We start from the raw sequence: 24,900 nt of genomic DNA on the forward strand, positions 1-24,900 counted from the left end.
GGTAGTTGCAGACTGATAATCAACTTTAACATGTTTCTCAAAAGGGGGTCTGATCAAATAGGCCTACACATTTCATATCCCATGGAGCCTTGTGTAAATAAGTCAAGTATGTGTGTGTTTAGTTAGAGGATGTTAAGTCTGCTTGTTGTAGTACAGTACTGTACCCCAGCCATGTGTGTGTTTAGAAAGGGGATGTTAAGCCTGCTTGTTGTAGTACAGTACTGTACCCCAGCCATGTGTGTGTTTAGTTAGGGGATGTTAAGCCTGCTTGTTGTAGTACAGTACTGTACCCCAGCCGTGTGTGTGTTTAGTTAGGGGATGTTAAGCCTGCTTGTTGTAGTACTGTACTGTACCCCAGCCATGTGTGTGTTTAGTTAGGGGATGTTAAGCCTGCTTGTTGTAGTACTGTACTGTACCCCAGCCATGTGTGTGTTTAGTTAGGGGATGTTAAGCCTGCTTGTTGTAGTACTGTACTGTACCCCATCCGTGTGTGTGTTTAGTTAGGGGATGTTAAGCCTGCTTGTTGTAGTACAGTACTGTACCCCAGCCATGTGTGTGATTAGTTAGGGGGTGTTAAGTCTGCTTGTTGTAGTACAGTACTGTACCCCAGCCAGGCCCTGGGCATGGCCTGGCATGGTCAACACCTCAACACCCACAGCCACTGCAGGTTCCTCCTGCCTCTGCCTCTCTGCCTAGACCAGCCCCCAGAGACCACCACCACCACCACCTCACAGCCCGGCCCAACACAGCCAGGCCACTGGGGACATAACAACAAAAGACAACATGGTCAATACAACAATAACAACAACAGGCCACTACAGAGAAGAAGTCAGTAAAGGACAGAGTAATGTTCATAAGGCACAACACAGAAGAAACACTGAGAAACAGAAAGTAGAATACTATCTGAACGTGTGCAATCAATAGTGGACAACATCAACAGGGTTGAGTTCAGGTGGATGACCATGTACACGTTGAGTGTTTGTGTGTTTGTGAGTGAATGAATGAACAATGGAGGAGCATCCTAAGCTGGATGCCTGGCTTAGGTTTGCAGAAGCAGTACACACACACACACACACAGCTTACCCATTGAGTGGATACAACACAAAGGAGTTAGTGAGAGCCACACAAATGGACACAAGCACAAAACCAAGCCATGTAGCTAGTAGACCTAAGATAAATACCTTGATTACTGAAGGAGCAGGAAAGGGATGGAAAGGTGCCACCACTGTCACACTCAACTTAGTAGAGCAAATTAATGGGAATTGTACAGTAGTAAGCTAGACTGTTCTTCCATTCTTCCACGCTGCTGTTGATGATCCTTTAAATGTGATCCTCTGATCAAAAGATGAGGTTAGGTGTACTAACATTGAACGTTCACAGACACAGAAGAAGAGTTGACACGTCCATATTTATTCTCAGCCCCACAGTAGTATTCTCCTCTGTCCTCAGAGCTGATGGTTGTGAAATTGTATGTCTTTTCAGATCCTTTCAGTGAAGATCCATTTTTCTTGTACCAGGTGTACAGTGGAGGAAAAAAGTATTTGATCCCCTGCTGATTTTGTATGTTTGCCCACTGACAAAGAAATGATCAGTCTATAATTTTAATGTTAGGTTTATTTGAACAGTGAGAAACAGAATAACAACAAAAATATCGAGAAAAACGCATGTCAAACATGTTATAAAATGATTTGCATTTTAATGAGGGAAATAAGTATTTGACCCCCTCTCAATCAGAAAGATTTCTGGCTCCCAGGTGTCTTTTATACAGGTAACGAGCTGAGATTAGGAGCACACTCTTAAAGGGAGTGCTCCTAACCGCAGCTTGTTACCTGTAAAAAAGACAACTGTCCACAGAAGCAATCGATCAATCAGATTCCAAACTCTCCACCATGGCCAAGACCAAACAGCTCTCCAACAATGTCAGGGACAAGATTGTAGACCTACACAAGGCTGGAATGGGCTACAAGACCATCGCCAAGCAGCTTGGTGAGAAGGTGACAACATTTGGTGCGATTATTCACAAATGGAAGAAACACAAAAGAACTGTCAATATCCCTCTGCCTGGGGCTCCATGCAAGATCTCACCTCGTGGGGTTGCAATGATCATGAGAAAGGTGAGGAATCAGCCCAGAACTACACGGGAGGATCTTGTCAATGATCTCAAGGCAGCTGGGACCATAGTCACCAAGAAAACAAATGGTAACACACTACGCCATGAAGGACTGAAATCCTGCAGCGCCCGCAAGGTCCCCCTGCTCAAGAATACATATACATGCCCGTCTGAAGTTTGCCAATGAACATCTGAATGATTCAGAGGACAACTGGGTGAAAGTGTTGTGGTCAGATGAGACCAAAATGGAGCTCTTTGGCATCAACTCAACTCGCCGTGTTTGGAGGAGGAGGAATGACCCCAAGAACACCATCTCCACTGTCAAACATGGAGGTGGAAACATTATGCTTTGGGGGTGTTTTTCTGCTAAGGGGACAGGACAACTTTACCGCATCAAAGGGACGATGGACGGGGCCATGTACCGTCAAATCTTGGGTGAGAACCTCCTTCCCTCAGCCAGGGCATTGAAAATGGGTCGTGGATGGGTATTCCAGCATGACAATGACCCAAAACACATGGCCAAGGCAACAAAGGAGTGGCTCAAGAAGAAGCACATTAAGGACCTAGAGTGGCCTAGCCAGTCTCCAGACCTTAATCCCATAGAAAATCTGTGGAGGGAGCTGAAGGTTCGAGTTGCCAAACGTCAGCCTCGAAACCTTAATGACCTGGAGAAGATCTACAAAGAGGATTGGGATAAAATCCCTCCTGAGATGTGTGCAAACCTGGTGGCCAACTACAAGAAACTTCTGACCTCTGTGATTGCCAACAAGGGTTTTGCCACCAAGTACTAAGTCATGATTTGCAGAGGGGTCAAATACTTATTTCCCTCATTAAAATGCAAATCATTTTATAACATTTTTGACATGCGTTTTTCTGGATTTTTTTGTTGTTATTCTGTCTCTCACTGTTCATATAAACCTACCATTCAAATTATAGACTGATCATTTCTTTGTAAGTGGGCAAACGTACAAAATCAGCAGGGGATCAAATAGTTTTTTCCCCCACTGTATTTGTCCACTGGTGGGTTGGCATCACTGCTACAGGTCAGAGTCACTGAACTGCCCTCCACTATTTCACCAGAGGGACTGACTGACACTGAGGTGCTCTTTGGTTTATCTGATGTAAAATATTAAAGTCCCAAAGCCTTAATGTCACAATACTTTCATAAAAATTATAATAATTTAAAGTAATATAGACAATAAGTTAAAAAAATGCTTTTTGTTCTGTAATGATTGATAAAGTAAGATGCATGATACTTGCTAAGTAGTATTGTCACGTTCTGACCAGTAAAAGGGTTATTTGTTATTGTAGTTTGGTCAGGACGTGGCAGGGGGGTATTTGTTTTATGTGTTTCGGGGTGTGTTAGTATATGTGTTTATGTAGAGGGGTGTTTGGTTAGAGTATTCCGGGGTTTTTTGGGTTATGTTCTATATTTCATATTTCTATGTTCTGTCTATGTTGTGTATTTCTTTGTTGGCCTAGTATGGCTCTCAATCAGGAACAACTGTACATCGTTGTTGCTGATTGAGAGTCATACTTAAGTAGCCCTGTTTTCACCTGTCCCTTTGTGGGAAGTTGTGGTTGTATAGCTGTGTTTAGCCTGTAATCCTGTTCGGTCGATCGTTTTCTTGTTTTGTTTATTAAGTGTTCTAAATAAAAGTTAAGATGAGCACTCGACCCGCTGCGCCTTGGTCCACTACATACGACGACTGTTACAAGTATACTGTACTTATAAAGGCACAAGATGAGACACAGATAGAGACACAGGAGGCAGATGGTTAGAGTCCAAGATGTTTATTAACAATCCAAAAGGGGTAGGCAAGAGAATGGTCGTGGACAGGCAAAAGGTCAAAACCAGTTCAAAGTTCCAGAGGTACAGAATGGCAAGCAGGCTTGAGGTCAGGGCAGGCAGAATGGTCAGGTAGGCGGGAATGGAGTCCAGAAAAACAGGCAGAGGTCAAAACCGGGAGGACTAGTAAAGGAGAATAGAAAGGGCAGAAGCACGGGATAACACGCTGTTTGACTTGAACATACAAGACGAACTGGCACAGAAAGACAGGAAACACAGGGATAAATCCCCTGGGGAAAATAAGCGACACATGGAGAGGGTGGAGACAATCACAAGGGCAGGTGAAACAGACCAGGGCGTGACAGTACTATTGTACTGTACTCACACACTACAGGAGATCTGAGATCCTCACGGCCTTTTACAGTACAGGAGTAACTGTCTGCATCCTCACTGCTGATGGAGTACATGGGGAGGAGCCCTTTTTTACAGGTTGTCTGTTCTTGTACAAGATGAAGTTGGGGCTGAAGTTGTCGGTCAGAGTGCAGGTGGTGCTATAGGTCAGTGTCCTCTGTCCCTTTCCAGCAGGAATCACCTTTACCTGCAGACCTGAAACAATATGTATAAAACCACATAGACCTCTGTGTTAACAGCATGGTTAATTTATTTTATCCTGTAATTCAATATGATTTACAGTTGTATCATACCTTTGACAGACAGAGTTGTTCCTGAGAAACTATGACCCCATTCAAAGTTGTAAGTTTTAAAAGTGAAAAGATACTCAGCTGAGTCCTACCCCGCCCTGCCTTCGACAAATCTGACCTTGACTCCATTTTGTTGCTCCAAGCCTATAGACAGAAACTAAAACAGGAAATGCCCGTGCTCAGGTCTATCCAACGCTGGTCTGACCAATCGGACTCCACGCTTCAAGATTGCTTTGATCACGTGGACTGGGATATGTTGCGGATAGCCTCAGACAACAACATTGATGTATACGCTGACTCGGTGAGCGATCAAACAAGCAAAGCGTTAGTATTGAGACAAAGTAGAGTAGCAATTCAATGGCTCAAACATGTGACAGGGTCTAAAGTCAATCAGGGATTACTAAAAGAAAACATCAATGTCTTGCTCCCAGACAAATTAAACAACTTCTTTGCTCGCTTTGAGGACAATACTGTGCCACTGACATGGCCCGCTACCAAAACCTGTGGGCTCTCCTCTGTGGCCGACGTGAGTAAAACATTAAACGTGTTAACCCTCACAAGACTGCCAGCTCAGACGGCATCCCTAGCCGCGTCCTCAGAGCATGTAAAGACCAGCTGGCTGGTGTATTTACGGACATATTCAACCAATCCCTATCCCACTCTGCTGTCCCCACATGCTTCAAGATGGAAACCAGTGTTCCTGTTCCCAAGAAAGCTAAGGTATCTGAACTAAATGACTAATGCCCCATTGCACTCATGAAGTGCTTTGAGAGACTAGTCAAGGATCTTATCACCTCCACCCTACCTGTCAGCCTAGACCCACTTCAATTTGCTTACCGCCCCAATAGGTCCACTGACAATGCAATCGCCATCACAATGCACACTGCACTATCCCATCTGGACAAGAGGAATACCTATGTATGAATGCTGTTCATTGACTACAGCTCAGCATTCAACACCATAGTACCCTCCAAACTCGTCATTAAGCTCGAGACCCTGAGTCTCGACCCCGCCCTGTGCAACTGGGTCCTGGACTTTCTGACGGGCCGCCCCCAGGTGGTGAAGGTAGGAAACAACATCTCCACCCTGCTGATCCTCAACACTGGGGCCCCACAAGGGTGTGTTCTGAGACCTCTCCTGTACTCCCTGTTCACCCATGACTGCGTGGCCATGAATGCCTCCAACTCAATCATCAAGTTTGCAGACGACACTACAGTGGTATGCTTGATAACAAACAACAATGAGATGGCCTACAGGGAGGAGGTGAGGGCCCTCGGAGTGTTGTGTCGGGAAAATAACCTCTCACTTATGACCTCTGGGATACTTGTAAGTGCAGGCCAGGGCCAGGTTCACTGTTGACCCCTTCAATACACAGATACTCTTCTTGGTGTAAGTCACACTCCAACCATTCTGACCCAGTACCACTGAAACATTCACACAAGGGTATTACCTATTGGCTTACACTAACAGTAGGGTGTGTTCACACTTTGTGTCTCTAGTTTCTGAGTTGAGTGTGAATGGAAACCACAGCTACACTTATTGAGGTGTGAAATTCAGCTAATAAAGTGAAGTGGTGAAGTGGATTCCTAACAGATGACACCACTGAACACACCAGAATAATATTAAGATCTGTATGCTTTTAGAAATGTCTAAGGATACTATAATATAATTATGAATGATAACATACCTGCTACAGACCAGAGAAAGACCACCAACACACTTCCTGCTGTTCTCAAGTCCATTGTTGCATCTCCCACCCTGCAGTCTTAGAAACATAAACAACAAGTCACTCTATAGCTGGTGAATAACTCCACCTGATACATTGAAGTAGAAACTGTAAATGGGGTACAGGGCCTCATTACTGAAAATGAACCAGGCTCATATTGTGTTGTGTTGTATTGTGCTATATGGTTGTCTATGTGAATACTGTCTGTAAGTATATTTCACTATGTATGTAATGTGTGTGATGTGTTGCATGTCTGTCTACGTCTGTCTATGTGAATACTGTCTGTCTGTAAGTATATTTCACTATGTATGTAATGTGTGTGATGTGTTGCATGTCTTCAACAACGTATTGAACAGATCTGTAGAACTGTAAACACATATTTCTACATTGATTGTTCTGAAGCTGTTTTATTCTCAGAACCCCAAATATAGGAGGATAAATGTTCAATCCTCTACGGTCCGTCAAGCTGTACAGCAGCCTACAGACTGACCACCAGGTTCAATGATAACTCTTATCCCCAATCTGTGAGGATAAACAGCAAGTCACACACACACATACCTTTAATATCATCATTATATGATAGTGTCCATATTCACAAAGTGTCTCAGAGTAGGATCTAGGATTAGTTTTCCCATTTAGATCATAATTATATGGACCAGGAGGACCTGATCCTAGATCAGCACTCCAAGTCTGAGGCCCTTGAGTACATGACTTGTGGCTAAACACTTGATAAGGGAATTATCTAATAAAGGTAAATGAATCAATAAACCATGATGAATTATTAGTCATACAGCATGGTTAATGAATAATCAATGTAATGATCAATGTAGTGATCGATTGGTCTGATTAGTTCCAGAAAGTCGAGGAACGACTGGAGAGGGAAAGAAATGTGTGTATGTAATTAGTTTAGAGAGCAGGGGACAGATGGTAAAGGGAGTAAAACTTCAAAGGATTCCTAACCTTGAGGGAAAGGAACAGGCTGAGCTAGGTAGTGATAAACAGTGTGGGAAGTCAATGGGGGATGCAGGTTACCAACAGTTTGTGTGTAAATGCATGTGCGTAAGTAAGCAAGAACTATAAAATGACTGTTTTGTTATCCTGACCTCAGAACGTTCTCTGAATAAAGCTACAGAAACCTTTTGTAGAAAGCTGAGTCCTTGCCTAATTATTTAACCCATTGTCTTACAAACCTTGGGCATTAGTCAAGGCGAATTGATTATTGATTATTATCATCAAGATATCAAATTATTCTAACAATTGGTCCTATTCGAGCCGGATCTCAAAAAACTGCCGCTGTCGTTCCAAGGAGACACCGAAACAGTGCACGGGCAGATGAAAAATCCGTAAGTAAAAGACCTGGCCCTTTACTGTGGGTTCTTTACAGGCCGGTGGCAAACTGGTATGCGACAGAGGTGGTGATGAGATTCAACAAACATTGAAAAACTCAGCTGCAAATAACAAGGTTAGTAAGCTTTATTCAATGTTTTGGGGAATAGCACCTGTATGATTACATTAAATAAGGAATGAGTAATGCACCTGTGTGTCTGCATTGCATGATGGAATGAAGGATACAACTGTGTGTTGGCATTAAATGAGGAAACAATTGATGTGAGAGTGAAAGGCGGGAGCGATTAGAGGATTTTAATGTACTCTGGGTGTTAGACGCTGGAACTATCCGGAAGGGAGTTTGTATCTGGTGACCTGTCTTTATAAGTTTGTGTGGAGAAAAATGTTTTAAAGGGAACCAAGTATTCTGTGCAAATGGAAGATAGGAATCGGGTATAAGTTCAAACAGGAGGAGGAGGGGTCCGAAATGACTCCATGGTATCTGTGGCCACTACCAATATAAACTAGCTAAATGTTGAGTACCTAAAACGTAAAATTGGTGGAAAGACATTGGCAGGAAACGTAAATTGGAAGGCGAAATATAGTAATATAATTATGAGGGAGGAGGACAGAGACATGTTTACATTAATATAGGTCGCCTGTCTAAATACGTCTAGGAGGGGATGGTCAGATCTTCCGGAGGCGCAACCTAGGTCTGATTATCCATGGGAGAAGAGAGACCTAATATGGCGGAGTGAGAAACAGATATTATTGTCAAGAGTTACATGGAGCAACAGATAAATAGGCTGTTAACTAGGGCTTTACAACCCCTGGAAAATTGTTTATAGTTGCATACGTATGCGACCTAATGTCCGATCAAGAGTCCCCTCTATAGATAAAGTTTCGAGAGAGATAGAGTGATTATGCTGGGATGAGTGATTGCATGAGAGGAGAATCCAGTCAACAATCGCGAGAAAAAAAAACAGGCAGTAAAACCTAAAAATAAAACGGGTTGCGGTGTTTGTCTATGCGTGAGTCAGGATCGGTGTGGGGGATCAATCATTCTAGCAGTATAACTCTATATTGATAATTAAGGAAAATAATGGCTGTTGTTACACATAAAGGATATATTGATAAAGTCGAGAGTCGCGAGAAAGACTGAGTAGTTCTTCTACGCGTGAGATAGAATCAATGTGTCATAATAATTATTCTCCAAATTCTAGGTTAATAATGGAAAAAGATAATTAGTTACGTGTGCGAAAGATATATTGATAAAGTCAAGAGTCGCAAGGAACGACAGGAAAATAAGTATAACTTATACGTTTTTACATTAGCATGTGACGTTCAGAAAAAGCATACCCCCCGCAAACTTCCGGGGAATTTACTAACAGTTTGCTAAATTACTCACGATAAACGTTCACAAAAAGCATAACAATTATTTTAAGAATTATAGATACAGAACTCCTCTATGCACTCGATATGTCCGATTTTAAAATAGCTTTTCGGATGAAGCACATTTTGCAATATTCTAAGTACATAGCCCGGCATCACGGGCTAGCTATTTAGACACCCACCCAGTTCAGCCTTCACCAAAATCACATTTCCTATAAGAAAAATGTTCTTACCTTTCCTGTTCTTCGTCAGAATACACTGCCAGGACTTCTACTTCAATAACAAATGTAGGTTTGGTCCCGAATAATCCATCGTTATATCCAAACAGCGACGTTTTGTTCGTGAGTTCTAGACACTATCAGAATGCTACATCACGGTCACGAGCATGGCGCATGGCGTGACAAAAAATGTCTAAATATTCCATTACCCTACTTCGAAGCATGTCAACCGCTGTTTAAAACCAATTTTATGCCATTTATCTCGTAGAAAAGCGATAATATTCCGACCGGGAATCTGCAATGAGCCTAAACAGCCGAATGAAATTTCTCCACGGGGGCGAATCGTGCACGCGCCTCATTCAATGGTCCTCTGATCGGCCACTTACCAAAGGCGATAATCTGTTTCAGCCAGAGGCCGCCTCGTCATCCTTCAGGTTTTTCCCGGGTTCTGAGAGCCTATTGGAGCCCTAGGAATTGTCACGTTACAGCTAAGATCCTTACTTTTCAATAAACAGATGCAAGACGCACGACTCCTTGTCAGACAGGCCACTTCCTGCATGAAACCTTGTCAGGTTTTTGCCTGCCATAGGAGTTCTGTTATACTCACAGACACCATTCAAACAGTTTTAGAAACTTTAGGGTGTTTTCTATCCAAACCTGAACAATAATATGCATATTCTAGCTTCTGAGTTGGTGTAGGAGGCAGTTAAAAATGGGCACATATTTTTTCCAAAATTCTCAATACTGCCCCCTAGCCCGTAGAGGTTAATTAACCTCTTATGGCTAGGGGGCAGTATTTTCACGGCTGGATAAAAAACGTACCCGATTTAATCTGATTATTAGTCCTGCCCAGAAACTAGAAAATGCATATAATTATTAGCTTTGGAGAGAAAACACTCCAAAGTTTCTGAAACTGTTTGAATGGTGTCTGTGAGTATAACCTGTCTGGGCTAGGGGGCAGTATTGAGAATTTTGGAAAAATATGTTCCCATTTTTAACTGCCTCCTACACCAACTCAGAAGCTAGAATATGCATATTATTGTTCAGGTTTGGATAGAAAACACTCTGAATTTTCTAAAACTGTTTGAATGGTGTCTGTGAGTATAACAGAACTCCTATGGCAGGCAAAAACCTGACAAGGTTTCAAGCAGGAAGTACCCTGTCTGACAAGGAGTCGTGCGTCTTGCATCTTTTTATTGAAAAGTAAGGATCTTAGCTGTAACGTGACAATTCCCAGGGCTCCAATAGGCTCTCAGAGCCCGCGAAATAACTGAAGGTTTACGAGGGAGCCTCAGGTTGAAACATATTATCGCCTTTTGTAAGTGGATGCTCCGAGGACCTTTGAATGATGCGCGTGCATGAGTCGCTTCTGAGGAGAAATTTTATTCGGCTGTTTAGGCTCAATGCATACTCCCGGTCGGAATATTATCACTTCTCTACGACATAAATGGCATAAAAATTGGTTTTAAACAGCGGTTGACATGCTTCGAAGTACGGTAATGGAATATTTAGACATTTTTGACACGCCAATGCGCCATGCGCGAAACCGGGAAGAAGCATTCTAGAACTCACGAACAAAACGTCGCTGTTTGGATATAACGATGGATTATTTGGGACCAAACCAACATTTGTTATTGAAGTAGAAGTCCTGGCAGTGTATTCTGATGAAGAACAAGCAAGGTAAGAACATTTTTCTTATAGGAAATGTGATTTTGGTGGATGCTGACCTGGGTGGGTATCTAAATAGCTAGCCCTGTAATGCCGGGCTATGTACTTAGATTATTGCAAAATGTGCTTCATCCGAAAAGCTATTTTAAAATCGGACATATCGAGTGCATAGAGGAGTAATGTATCTATAATTCTTAAAATAATTGTTATGCTTTTTGTGAACGTTTATCGTGAGTAATTTAGCAAACTGTTAGTAAATTCAACGGAAGTTTGCCGGGGGTTATGCGTTTTCTGAACGTCACATGCTAATGCAAAAAGCTGTTTTTTGATATAAATATGAACTTGATTGAACAGACATGCATGTATTGTATAACACAATGTCCTCGGTGTGTCATCTGATGAAGATCATCAAAGGTTAGTGCTGCATTTAGCTGTGGTTTGGGTTTATGTGACATGATATGCTAGCTTGAAAAATGGCTGTCTGATTTTTTCTGGCTGGGCACTCTGCTGACATAATCTAATGTTTTGCTTTCGTTGTAAAGCCTTTTTGAAATCGGACAGTGGGGTTAGATTAACGAGATTCTTGTCTTTAAATAGCTGTAAAATAGTCATATGTTTGAGAAATTGAAGTAATAGTATTTCTAACGATTCAAAAATCGCGCCACTGGAATATCAGTAGCTGTTACGTACGTGGGACGAAATCGTCCCACATACCCCAGACAGGTTAACAGAACTCCTATGGCAGGCAAAAACCTGAGATGCTTCTGTTCAGGAAGTACCCTGTCTGAACATTTCTTGCCCTTGTTGATTCTCTCTATCTTTTACAAAGGATCTCTGCTCTTACGTGACACTTCGCACGTCTCCAATGGAGTCTCAGAGCCCGGGAAAAACAGGAATGACGTAATTCAAAGCCCTGGCTGAAGCACACGAGAGCAAAAGCTAAGTGGTCACTCAATGGACTAAGCCTTACGCTCGCGACCGGCCCCGCCCCCGGCTTTCGGTTTTTCCCTCAGTATACAGACAGGCAGATTCCCGGTCGGAATATTATCGCTTTTCTACGAGATAAATTGCATAAAAATTGGTTTTAAACAGCGGTTGACATGCTTCGAAGTACGGTAATGGAATATTTAGAATTTTTTTGTCATATTCTGCGTCATGCTCGTGGCCGAGATTTAGCGTTGGGATAGTGTCTAGAACGCACGAACAAAACATCTTGATGGAACATAACGATGGATTATTTGGGACCAAACCTACATTTGTTATTGAAGTAGAAGTCCTGGCAGTGTATTCTGACGAAGAACAAGCAAGGTAAGAACATTTTTCTTATAGGAAATGTGATTTTGGTGAAGGCTAAACTTGCAGGGTGTCTAAATAGCTAGCCCTGTAATGCCGGGCTATGTAATTAGATTATTGCAAAATGTGCTTCATCCGAAAAGCTATTTTAAAATCGGACATATCGAGTGCATAGAGGAGTTCTGTATCTATAATTCTTAAAATAATTGTTATGCTTTTTGTGAACGTTTATCGTGAGTAATTTAGTAAAATCACCGGAAGTGTTCGGTGGGAATGCTAGTTCTGAACGTCACATGCTAATGTAAAAAGCTGGTTTTTGATATAAATATGAACTTGATTGAACAGACATGCATGTATTGTATAACATAATGTCCTAGGTGTGTCATCTGATGAAGATCATAAAAGGTTAGTGCTGCATTTAGCTATGGTTTGGGTTTATGTGACATGATATGCTAGCTTGAAAAATGGGTGTCTGATTATTTCTGGCTGGGTACTCTGCTGACATAATCTAATGTTTTGCTTTCTCTGTAAAGCCTTTTTGAAATCGGACAGTTTGGTTAGATAAAGGAGAGTCTTGTCTTTAAATAGCTGTAAAATAGTCATATGTTTGAAAAATGGAAGTTTTCGGATTTTAGAGGAGTTTGAATTTCGCGCCCCGCCCATCATTGGATATTGGAGCAGACGTTCCGCTAGCGGAACGTGTAGATGTAAGAGGTTTTAAACACGTGAAATTCTTTTGATAGGGAATCTTCTGGGAACCTGGGATACAAAATGTGGATAATGTTCTTAGCCTTCATTTGTCTAATGTAGTAAGAAACACGGTTCTGAAAGGGTGGTATGACTTTTGACCCCTCTAGTGGCTTCCCTGTGTGGTCTGATCAGCCACATTGAAAAGCCATTTGGATGGTGAATTTAAGGTCATTGGTGATATTGATTTTAAGGGAATTTGTAGAACTGATAATTATGATGGAGTTAAAGTTCTTAGACACAATTGATAATTTTAACCAATGAGAAGACTAAAAGGGCAAAGCCTTAGACTAAGGGTAGGCTTCCTTAAGTCTATTTTCCTAGAACAATAAGAGTACAATCATTTTTCTTGGTGGAGAAAATCAGATTAGTCATTTTGATCTGATTATGTTATTTGAAAATGTTTTGACCAGTAGCAGGGGTATTTTTTACATGATCTAGATAAGTTTATTGTCCCTTAGGAAGTCAGCTGTTGTTGAATTCAGTGTAAGAGATTTAACACAACAAGGCTGTGGAATTGATATAATAGTATTACTATATTTTGTTGTGAATAAGTTTAATAATGGTAGACTTATGTCAACAGGACAGGGATATATGACATCTGTAGGTGATCCAGGATCATTGAGGGTATCGAGATACATTTAAGTAGATATGCAATATCTAGACAGGTTGATTTTTCTAAAATTCAGGAGTGCAACCAAGGAGACAATGAGACATTTAGTCAATATTTGGAAACAACCCATATTTGATACTTTCTGTTATGAGAAAAAGCTGGAGACAGATAGAAGGGGAGACGGAGAAATCCTCCCCTGCACTGCTGAAACCTTGAGGGTTGGGGAGTAGCAGGAAGAAAGAAGGGGGGCCAGCAGGAGTAGATAGGAAGAGAATTTGGTTCACTTAGCTTTAGGATATTAATTCATGGAGAGACTATCGGCTCTGTTGGCAGGCATGTATTTTAGCTTCGATTTTAAGTCAGGTTTGGTAATTTTGTTGAAAGTAGTTGTTAAATCTCAACTTGTTATGGATAGGGGGCAGTATTTTCACGGCCGGATAAAAAACGTACCTGATTTAATCTGATTATTACTCCTGCCCAGAAACTAGAATATGCATATAATTATTAGCTTTGGATAGAAAACACTCCAAAGTTTCTAAAACTGTTTGAATGGTGTCTGTGAGTATAACAGAACTCATTTGGCAGGCCAAAACCTGAGAAGATTCCAAACAGGAAGCGCCCTCTCTGACCATTTCTTGGCCTTCTTGATCATCTCTATCCAAAACAGGGGATCTCTGCTGTAATGTGACATTTTCTAACGCTCCCATAGGCTCTCAGAAGGCGCCAGAACGTTGAATGATGACTTTGCAGGCCATGGCTGAAAACAGTAGCGCATTTGGATAGTGGTCGATCTGAGAACAATGAGACTGAGGCGCGTGCACGAGACGACTCCATGTTTTTATTTTTTCGTCTTTGAACGAAAACAGGGTTTCCCGGTCGGAATATTATGACTTTTTTTACGAGAAAAATCGCATAAAAATGTATTTTAAACAGCGTTTGACATGCTTCGAAGTACGGTAATGGAATATTTAGAAATTTTTTGTAACGAAACGCGCCGGGCGCGTCACCCTTCTTTACCCTTCGGATAGTGTCTTGAACGCACTAACAAAACGCCGCTATTTGGATATAACTATGGATTATTTGGAACCAAACCAACATTTGTTATTGAAGTATAAGTCCTGGGAGTGCATTCTGACGAAGAACAGCAAAGGCAATCCAATTTTTCTTATAGTAAATCTGAGTTTGATGAGTACCAAACTTGGTGGGTGTCAAAATAGCTAGCCATGATGGTGAGCTATCTACTCAGAATATTGCAAAATGTGCTTTCACCAAAAAGCTATTTTAAAATCGGACACCGCGATTGCATAAAGGAGTTCTGTATCTATAATTCTTAAAATAATTGTTATGTTTTTTGTGAACGTTTATCGTGAGTAATTTAGTAAATTCACCGGAAGTGTTCGGTGGGAATGCTAGTTCTGAACGTCACATGCTAATGTAAAAAGCTGTTTTTTGATATAAATATGAACTTGATTGAACAAAACATGCATGTATTGTATAACATAATGTCCTAGGAGTGTCATCTGATGAAAATCATCAAAGGTTAGTGCTGCGTTTAGCTGTGGTTTTGTTTTTTGTGACATTATATGCTAGTTTGAAAAATGGGTGTCTGATTATTTCTGGCTGGGTACTCTGCTGACATAATCTAATGTTTTGCTTTCGCTGTAAAGCCTTTTTGAAATCGGACAGTGTGGTTAGATAAAGGAGAGTCTTGTCTTTAAAATGGTGTAAAATAGTCATATGTTTGAAAAATTGAAGTTTTCGGATTTTCGAGGACTTTGTATTTCGCCCATCATTGGATATTGGAGCAGGTGTTCCGCTAGCGGAATGTCTAGATGTAAGAGGTTATGGTAGAGTGGCCAGACGGAAGCCACTCCTCAGTAAATAGCACATGAAAGTGTTACGCCCTGGCCATAGAGAGGGTTTTTTTTGTTCTTTATTTTGGTTAGGCCAGGGTGTTACATTGGGTGGGCGTTCTATGTTCCTTTCTCTATGTTTTTGTATTTCTTTGTTTTGGGCCGTGTGTGGCTCCCAATCAGGCACAGCTGAAGCTCATTGTTGCTGATTGGGAGTCACACATAAGGAGCATGTTTTTCCTTTGGGTTTTGTGGGTAATTGTTTTCTGTTTAGTGTGTTCCTTACAGAACTGTTGCTAGTCGTTTTTTGGTTTCTTTTGTATAGTGTTCGTTGATCATTAAAACCTTTTATGATGAACACTAACTCCGCTGCACCTTGGTCTTCTTCCGACGACAGCCGTTACAGAAAGCTTGCTTGGAGTTTGCCAAAAGGCACCTAAAGACTCTCAGACCATGATAAACTAGATTATCTGGTCTGATGAAACCAATATTAAACTCTTTGGCCTGAATGCCAAGCGTCACGTCTGAAGGAAACCTGGCACCATCCCTACGGTGAAGCACGGTGGTGGCAGCGTCATGCTGTGGGGATGTTTTCCAGTGGCAGGGACTGGGAGAATAGTCAGGATAGAGGGAAAGATGAACAGAGAAAAGTACAGAGAGATCCTTGATGAAAACCAGCTCAAGAGGGCTCAGGACCTCAGACTGGGGCGAAGGTTCAACCTTCCAATAGGACAAGGACCCTAAGCACACAGCCAAGACAACGCAGGAGTGGCTTTCGGGAGAAATCTCTGAATGTCCTTGAGTGGCCCAGCCAGAGCCCAGACTTGAACCTGATCGAACATCTCTGGAGAGACCTGAAAATATCTGTGTACAGCACTTTGTGATATCAGCTGATGTAAGAAGGGCTATATAAATACATTTGATTTGATTTGATTTGATTTGAACATGACCAAGCTTAAGAGAATCTGCAGATAAGAATGGGAGAAACTCCCTAAATACATCTGTGCCAATCTTGTAGCATCATATCCAAGAAGACTCAAGGCTGTAATCGCTGGCAAAGGCGCTTCGACAAAGTACTGATTAAAGGGTCTGAATACTTATGTAAATGTGATATTGCAGTTTGTTGTATTTATGCATTTGCAAAATTTTCTAAAAATCTTTTTTGCTTCATCATTATTGGGTTTTGTGTGGAGATTGATGAGGAAAGAAAACAACTTCATCAATTTGAGAATAAGCTTGTCTCATCACAAAACGTGGAAAAAGGCAAATCGGTCTGAATACTTTACGAATGCACTGTAAAATTTTACTGGAACTCAAGGTTGCCGACGTCAGAAATACAACATTTTTCAACTGAAAAATATATTTAAAAAAAATGTTAAGTCCCTGTCTTATTCATCATTGTTTCAAAGTCATAACTGACCTGAGATCAGAACTCCTACTCTAAGTTTCAATAGAGTAGTCCTGTGGCTCAGTTGGTACAGCATGATGCATTGGTTCCATTCCTGCTGGGACTTCCCATACGAAATGTGTATTCAAACATGACTGTAATAACAGTGAATTTGAATAAAAGTGTCTACAGGATGGCATATATTATTATACACTATTATAAACTGGGTAGTTTGGTTCCTGGATGCTGATTGGCTGAAACAGCATTTCAGAAGTCTATTTTTTATATCAGACAATATACCACGGGTATGACGTAAAAATACTTGTTTACTGTTCTATTTATTTTGTTAACCAGTTTAAAATAAGCCGTGGAACAGTATGTTGGTCATATACCACAAGCCCCAGAAGTGCCTTATTGCTATTATAAACTTAAGCAATAAGGCCAGAGGAGGTGTGGTATATGGCCAATATAACACGGCTAAGGGCTGTTCTTATGCACAACGCAACGCGGAGTGCTTGGATACAGCCCTTAGCCGTGGTATATGGCCACATACAACAAACCCAGAGGTGCCTTATTTTAAACTGGTTACCAATGTACTTAGACCAGTAAATACAAATTTAAATATCCATGTATACGGTCTGGTATACCACGTCTTTCAGCTAATCAGCATTCATGGCTCAAACCACCTGGTTTATAATGGTCAATATTCCACACCTCCACAGGCATTACACATATTACTTGTTTAAATTTACAGGTCCAGATATACAAGGTTTTTGTCAAACGTGTTCTGTTCAGGTCTTCTTTCTGGGTTTGTTGTGTTCGGGTCTTCTTGGTTCAGGGTTTGTTGACTGTACTGTAGAGAACAGAGGAGTCCTCCTCAGCTGCTTGTGCTGCTGAAGAGAGAGAAACAAAAATGAAACAAAGACAGCGTCCCAAATGGTGGCACCCTATAGGGCTCTGTCTAAAGTAGTGCACTAAATAGGGAATATGGTGCCATTTGGAACAGAAGAACAGTTCCTCAAAACCATCATCACATCACTCCCTCATTATAGACATGTCATAGTAATTGTATTAAGATGTCCATTTTTGGGTTCATAGTTTGGGTTCATAGTGGTCACTTACATGCAGACCGGACACGTCGGGTGCGCAAGCGTCGCAAAATAAATGTAGAAATATATGTTATTCAATTATTGCACCCACACTGCTCGCACGCTGCCAACGACGTCTGCGATGCCAAGGGCTAAAATAGAACTCCTTTCTATTTCTGACGCAGATCGCGCTGCAAGTCCTGCCTCTCCCATCTCCTCATTGGTTCATAGAAGCAGGTACCCACGTGCCATCTCCTCATTGGTTATACCCACGTGGGTGATTGAGAGACAAACTGTTTTGCCGGTCGTCGTGGCAATACTATGAAAGTTTAGATGCAGATCACTATATAAGTTCAAAGATGAAAAAGCCTGGAAGGAGGAGAGATGACTAGAAACGATTCAGTTGGCCGTTTTATGTGTGGATTAATTATCGGAGTAGAGGACCTTGTGCATTTCAGGTAAAATAGCAACTCAATGTTTATATCCCATGACAAATTAGCTAGCAAAAGCAAGCTAGCTAGCTACATTTCCATACATGTTTAATGCTTTTCGACCTGTCCCAAATTAATGTAATTGGTTCAGAGTTTGTTTTGATATTTTAACCTGCGTGTCGTGATCGTGTTTGGTGTAGGGGACAAAATAAATGTATGCACGATAGCGCACGATGGCGCACGCGCACCCGCACAGCAGGTTTGGGTTCCGTGTAAGGGTCAACTGTTTTGCTTATTGATGACATCTACAATTAACTGCAGCATGTGAATGACCTTAATGCAGAATATGCTCATCAGGTGGCAGCACTGGGAGGTTGAATTTCAGAGCAGCGTACTGGACATCCTCATCCTCTTTCTGGGGCTGAGGCACTTCCTGGTTTTTGGAGCGAGAGAAGTGGACGCTGGTGTAGTGAACATCATCCTGGTCGTCTGTGGCTGCTGTCTGTGCTGCAGTAGGGGTCATGGCCAAGCCTGAGATGTTGTCATACACTGGACAAGAGTCTCCCTGATGGAGAGAGGGGACAGACAACATGAGTAGTGGAAATGTTCCACAAAGCATACACAGTCATCTTCTGATTCCAACAGACTCACCTGTCCACCGTCTGCTGTGCCTTTTGTGTCAGAGGTGGTATTGGAGGCCTTCTTCCTGTTTTGTAAACAAATGAATGAATGAATTAATTAATTAATTAATTAATTCATCTTCTAAAGTGAAATAATAAACAACCAAAAAACTCACCTGAACCACATGAGTCCAGAGAGACAGAGGATGAGAACCAGAACAACCACTATGATTCCTACAGCTGCAGTCATAACTGAGGTCTGTTTCACTATAATAAAATATGGATGATATGAGTACACAGCATGTTCTAATGAACTGAACATTATTATAATAATAAAATAGAATATCAATATAATACTTGTTAATACTTGGGGATTTTATAAGCCAACCTGTAGTTATAAACAAAAGTGTAATAATCCTAAGTATAATTATTAAGATATTTTTTGGAAAGTAATTTTGTATTGAGGTATTAAAGATGAAACTTTACCTGCTACAATGATCATCAGAGTAGTAGAGTTCTTAGATGCTATTGTATTCTCAGCCTCACAGTAATATTCTCCTCTGTCCTCAGAGATGATGTTAGTGATGCTGTAACTCTGTCCTGATGCTTTTGGTGGGGCTACGTTCTTCTTGTACCAGGTGTATTTGTCCACAGGAGGGTTGGCATCACTGCTGCAGGTCAGAGTCACTGAACTGCCCTCCACTATTTCACCAGAGGGACTGACTGACACTGAGGTATTCTTTGGGCCATCTGGTGGACAATATGTAACACATTGTTCATACAAGGTGCTTTACATGAGGACCATGATGGAACTTGGACAAATAAATTAAATATTACTTTAAATATGTGTGATTCTCTGATCGAAAGAAGAGAAGGTTAGGTGTATTTACACTTAATGTCCACAGACACAGAAGAAGAGTTGAGACTCCCATATATACTCTCAGCCTCACAGTAGTATTCTCCACTGTCCTCAGAGCTGATGTTGGTGATGAGGAAGGTGTTTTCAGATCCTTTCAGTGAAGCTCCATTCTTCTTGTACCAGGTGTATATATCCACAGGTGGGTTGGCATCACTGCTGCAGGTCAGAGTCACTGAACTGCCCTCCACTATTTCACCAGAGGGCCTGACTGACACTGAGGTGTTCTTTGGAGCATCTAGTAAAGCAGAATTTGTCAGAGGGTTAGGACTATTGTATACTTCCTCAAATGACGTCATGTCAACAATAAATTATATCTAAAGTCAGAGGACTATCTAAAACTATCACTTACAAAAAAAATGAACAAGAATACATTTGGAGATACGTATAGACATGCATACATCTATGACATTGTCTGTATTTTCTATGTAATGATGAATATTTATAGATTAAGCAGTAATACCCTTCTCATTGACCTTAAATTATTGATTCTTTCTAAGTGGAATAATAGTTTATTTCATACTCACACACTGCAGGAGAGTGGAGAGTCTCATGGTCTTCTACAGCACAGGAGTAACTGTCCGCAGAATGACGCAAGACTACTAGGGTATTACTAGAGTAGTGTTGGGAAGTGGGCTCATCAAGACGTTTTCCGTTCTTATACCAGATGTAGGTGGGGTTGTCAGTCAGAGTACAGTTGGTGCTACAGGTCAGTGTCTTCTGTCCCTCTGCAGCAGGAGTCACCTTCACCTGCAGACCTGAAACAATATGTATAAAACCACATACACCTCTGTGTTAACAGGATGGTTCATTTTTTTTCTCCTGTAATTCAATATGATATACAGTTGTATCATACAGTGTAGTATTACCTGTGACAGACAGAGTTGTTCCTGGGAAACTATGACCCCATTCAAAGTTGTATGTTTTAAAAGTGAAGCGATACTCAGCTGAGTCCTCCTCTCTCAGGTCTGTGATTCTCAGGGTGAAGGGACCTCTGTATGTTCCACTCTCTCTTCCAGCGTACTCCACACGACCTGCATACCCTGGGTCTCTGGTTAGGTCCTCAGGTGTCAACTTATTTGTCCAACTAGCACTCCGTTTAGGACTAAACCAAAGTGATGATGTGACTGTATCATAACCAACATAAGTACAGGATATGTCCACTGTTGACCCCTTCAAGACACAGATTCTCCTCTTGGTGTAAGTCACTCTGCTGCAGTCCTGACCCTGAACACCTGAAACACAGTGACATAACAAGAGGTCAACTGGATTGTATTCTCAGTTATTTCTAGAAATGCTAACAGTTCTAATATTACATAGTGAAACCAACACAGTTAAATAGTTACAGTTGTACAATTATGTATTAGGGACAGATTGAAATTTACTGGGGGAGAGTTGTCAAACAATTTATTTTGCTTTGAGGTGGGTTGTGTGTTTTTTTTGGTGTGCACAGGAGAGGGTAGTGCAATTTTTCCCTGGTTTACATTGACTCTTTTATTCGTATTTTCCCTGTAAGCAATGGCTTGAATTACTTTTGATATTATCCTAATAAAGTTTATAACCATTTGTGAAGGTCTGGTGTTTTGTGGCTGTTATTAAGTTTCAGCTACTGAATGCAGTGCACCCCGGCGCTCCTACTGACTCCGACAAATGAACTTGAGGTGAGTAAGACTGTTTCTGGCCTACCAGATTTACTCCTATAATCTAACAATAAAATGCTTATCTTTTTACAATTTGTTATAGGCTGTTTCTAAGGATATGTGAATGTTGCTCATTAGGCCAACATCCATAAAATGTCCGGTAAATTGAAATCTTCCTTGTCATGTTGTCTGGCACCCAGCAGACTCGGACCAGCTCCACAACACTGTCTCTATGCATGGAGCCACCATTGGAAGACATGAGGAGCTACTCCAGAACCTTATGGAAGGACTCCATACACTGGCGGGAAGCCATGACCAGGGTTGCAAAACATTACTGGAGCAACTCCGTGGACTATCTATCAAGCAGCATGCCACAACGGAGACCTCCCGGACGCACAGTAATCCCCCTCCAAGTGGTGATTTTGTACAGCCTACCCCGGCTTCCCGAGAATCCGCTTACTTCCTCCGGAGCGCTATGCTGGGGATCCTGGAACCTGCCGGGCGTTTCTTTCCCAGTGCTCTCTCATCTTTGAGCTGCAGCCGTCTTCGTTCCCTTCGGATTGTTTGAAAATAGCGTATCTGATAACGCTAATGTCTGGAAGGGTGCTCACCTGACTAACGGCGGTTTGGGAGCAACAATCCGTAATTTGCCTTCGTCTGGAGGATTTCATTGCAGAGGTGAGGAAGGTGTTTGATTCTCCAGTTTCCGGGAGAGAGGCGGCCGAAAGCTACTTCGATTACGTCAAGACCCCCGCAGTGTGGCAGACTACACAGTAGACTTTCGCACATTGGCCACCGAGAGTGCCTGAAACCCAGAGTCTCTGTTCGATACCTTTCTTCATGTCTTATCGGAGGAGGTTAAAGACGAGCTCTCAGCTCGGGAGTTACCCCTAGACCTCGACTCCCTCATAGCTTTAACCATAAGGATCAATGGGTGCCTACGGGAATGCAGGAGGGAGAGGTAGTCTGTTCTCGGCTCCACTCGTTCATCCACGGCTGCTCATTCATCCACGGCTGCCCGACGCCTACATTACATTTACATTTAACTCATTTAGCAGACGCTCTTATCCAGAGCGACTTACAAATTGGTGCATTCACCTTATGATATCCAGTGGAACAACCACTTTACAATAGTACATCTATATCTTTTTGTTTGGGGGGGGGGGTAGGGGGGGGGGGTTAGAAGGATTACTTTATCCTATCCTATCCCAGGTATTCCTTAAAGAGGTGGGGTTTCAGGTGTCTCCGGAAGGTGGTGATTGACTCCGCTGTCCTGGCATCGTGAGGGAGCTTGTTCCACCATAGGGGTGCCAGAGCAGCGAACAGTTTTGACTGGGCTGAGCGGGAACTGTGCTTCCTCACAGTTAGGGGGGCCAGCAGGCCAGAGGTGGATGAATGCGATGCCCTTGTTTGGGTGTAGGGCCTGATCAGAGCCTGAAGGTACGGAGGTGCCGATCCCCTCACAGCTCCGTAGGCAAGCACCATGGTCTTGTAGCGGATGCGAGCTTCAACTGGAAGCCAGTGGAGAGAGCGGAGGAGCGGGGTGACGTGAGAGAACTTGGGAAGGTTGAACACCAGACGGGCTGCGGCGTTCTGGATGAGTTGTAGGGGTTAGATGGTACAGGCAGGGAGCCCAGCCAACAGCGAGTTGCAGTAATCCAGACGGGAGATGACAAGTGCCTGGATTAGGATATACGCCGCTTCCTGTGTGAGGCAGGGTCGTACTCTGCGAATGTTGTAGAGTTTATGCAGGCTTAACTCCAACAGTTGCCTGCATTGTGGTGCTACAGGGCATTACAAATCCAACTGTCAAGTAAAGACCAGACTCATTGGTTAGGTACGAGTACAATGGTGGGCCATGCTGTGAGGGTTTCGGCTCCTTTTAGTCGTATCCCTTTCCATGTTATCCTGCTGTGGGTTGACCGGTCTAAATCTCTCCTGGTGCTCATTGACTCTGGGGCTGACAAAAAGGCTTCTCAAGAGTTTTTACCCCCAAGCCATAAGACTCCAGAACAGGTAACCAAATGTTTACCCGGACTATTTGCATTGTGTCCCACCACCCGCCAACCCCTCTTTTTACGCTACTGCTAATCTCTGTTCATCATTTATGCATAGTCACTTTAACCATACCTACATGTACATACTACCTCAATAAGCCTGACTAACCGGTGTCTGTATATAGCCTTGCTACTCTTATTTTCAAATGTATTTTTACTGTTGTTTTATTTCTTTACTTACCTACACAAACACACACACACACACACACACACACACACACACACACACACACACACACACACCTTTTTTTCACACTATTGGTTAGAGTCTGTAAGTAAGCATTTCACTGTAAGGTCTACACCTGTTGTATTCTTTGATTTGATTTGATGAGCGCTTCATGGACGCTACTCTGGTATATGAGCTGGGTATCTCCACACAACTCCTCTCCGTTCCCTACTTAGCCAGTGCAATGGACGGACGCTCCATTGGCAGGGTCACTCACTGTACGGTTCCTATTAATAACCTGTGTGTGTTGGGCAATCACAGTGAGTCCGTAAGGTTTCTTCTTATTGAATCTCCCCATGTTCCTATTGTTTTGGGATTTTTATGGCTCCAGAGGCACAACTGGACCACTGCTTCTATCCTAGTCTGGAGCACGTTCTGACACTCACATTGCCTTAAGGCGGAACAGCTTGCCCCGGGAGATCCTCCTGTGGGCTCTGGTAAAGACTCAGATTTCTCCGCCATTCCAGTGGGTACCAGGACCTCCTGGAGGTTTTCAGGAAGGCTCGTGCCCCTTCCCTTCCTCCTACGATTGCGGTATTGACCTTCTCCCGAGCACCACACCACCTCATAGGGGGCTATATTCCCTGTCTGGCCCTGAGACCAAGGCCATGGAGGAGTACATTGAGGACTCTCTGGCTGCTGTGAGAATCCGTCCTTCTGCCTCCCCTGCTGGCGCAGGGTTCATCTTTGTGTAAAAGAAGGACAAGACCCTGCGTCCATGTATTGACTACCATGGACTCAATGACATCACAGTTAAGAATCATTACCCTCTACCACTCCTGTCCTCGGCTTTTGAACATCGTCCCACGTAGCCCATAGAAGTTAATCAGCTTCTTCATTTGCCACACATGTCAGGTGGATGGAGAACAGACACCTGGACAGCTGATGAAACGGAGGAGTATTTCTGTCTAAAATAAAGCCCTTTTGTTAGGAAAACCTCAGTCTGATTGGCTGGATCTGGCTCCCCAGTGGGTGGGCCTATGCCCTCCAAAGCCCACTCATGGCTGCGATCCTGCCCAGACTTTAGAGTGTTTTCTATCCAAATGTACTAATAATATGCATATCCTAGCTTCTGAGTTTGAGTAGGAGGCAGTTTAAT

The 24,900-nt window shown here is 42.4% G+C and overlaps 1 protein-coding gene across 8 annotated transcripts in view; it reads right to left on the reverse strand.

Moving 5' to 3' along the window:
• Positions 1 to 24,900, reverse strand: part of LOC115185207 (sialoadhesin-like) — a 49,302-nt gene that overhangs the window by 17,499 nt on the left and 6,903 nt on the right. For 2 of the 8 annotated variants that reach the window (XM_029745716.1, XM_029745724.1), the window contains 5 exons: positions 20,748 to 21,113; positions 20,406 to 20,636; positions 19,853 to 20,116; positions 19,449 to 19,712; positions 19,139 to 19,229 (listed from right to left, as the gene is read on the reverse strand). The exons of 1 other annotated variant lie outside the window; for it this stretch is intronic. In XM_029745716.1, the coding sequence (XP_029601576.1) occupies positions 19,139 to 19,229; positions 19,449 to 19,712; positions 19,853 to 20,116; positions 20,406 to 20,636; positions 20,748 to 21,113 (1,216 nt within the window). Of the gene's footprint in view, positions 1 to 16,538; positions 17,717 to 18,675; positions 18,908 to 18,993; positions 19,049 to 19,138; positions 19,230 to 19,448; positions 19,713 to 19,852; positions 20,117 to 20,405; positions 20,637 to 20,747; positions 21,114 to 24,900 lie in introns of those variants that run through there. 5 more of the 8 variants (XM_029745720.1, XM_029745718.1, XM_029745717.1 and 2 more) reach the window with 5 other exon arrangements.

Source organism: Salmo trutta, unplaced genomic scaffold (assembly GCF_901001165.1).
Source record: "Salmo trutta unplaced genomic scaffold, fSalTru1.1, whole genome shotgun sequence".
Lineage (NCBI taxonomy): Eukaryota > Metazoa > Chordata > Actinopteri > Salmoniformes > Salmonidae > Salmo > Salmo trutta.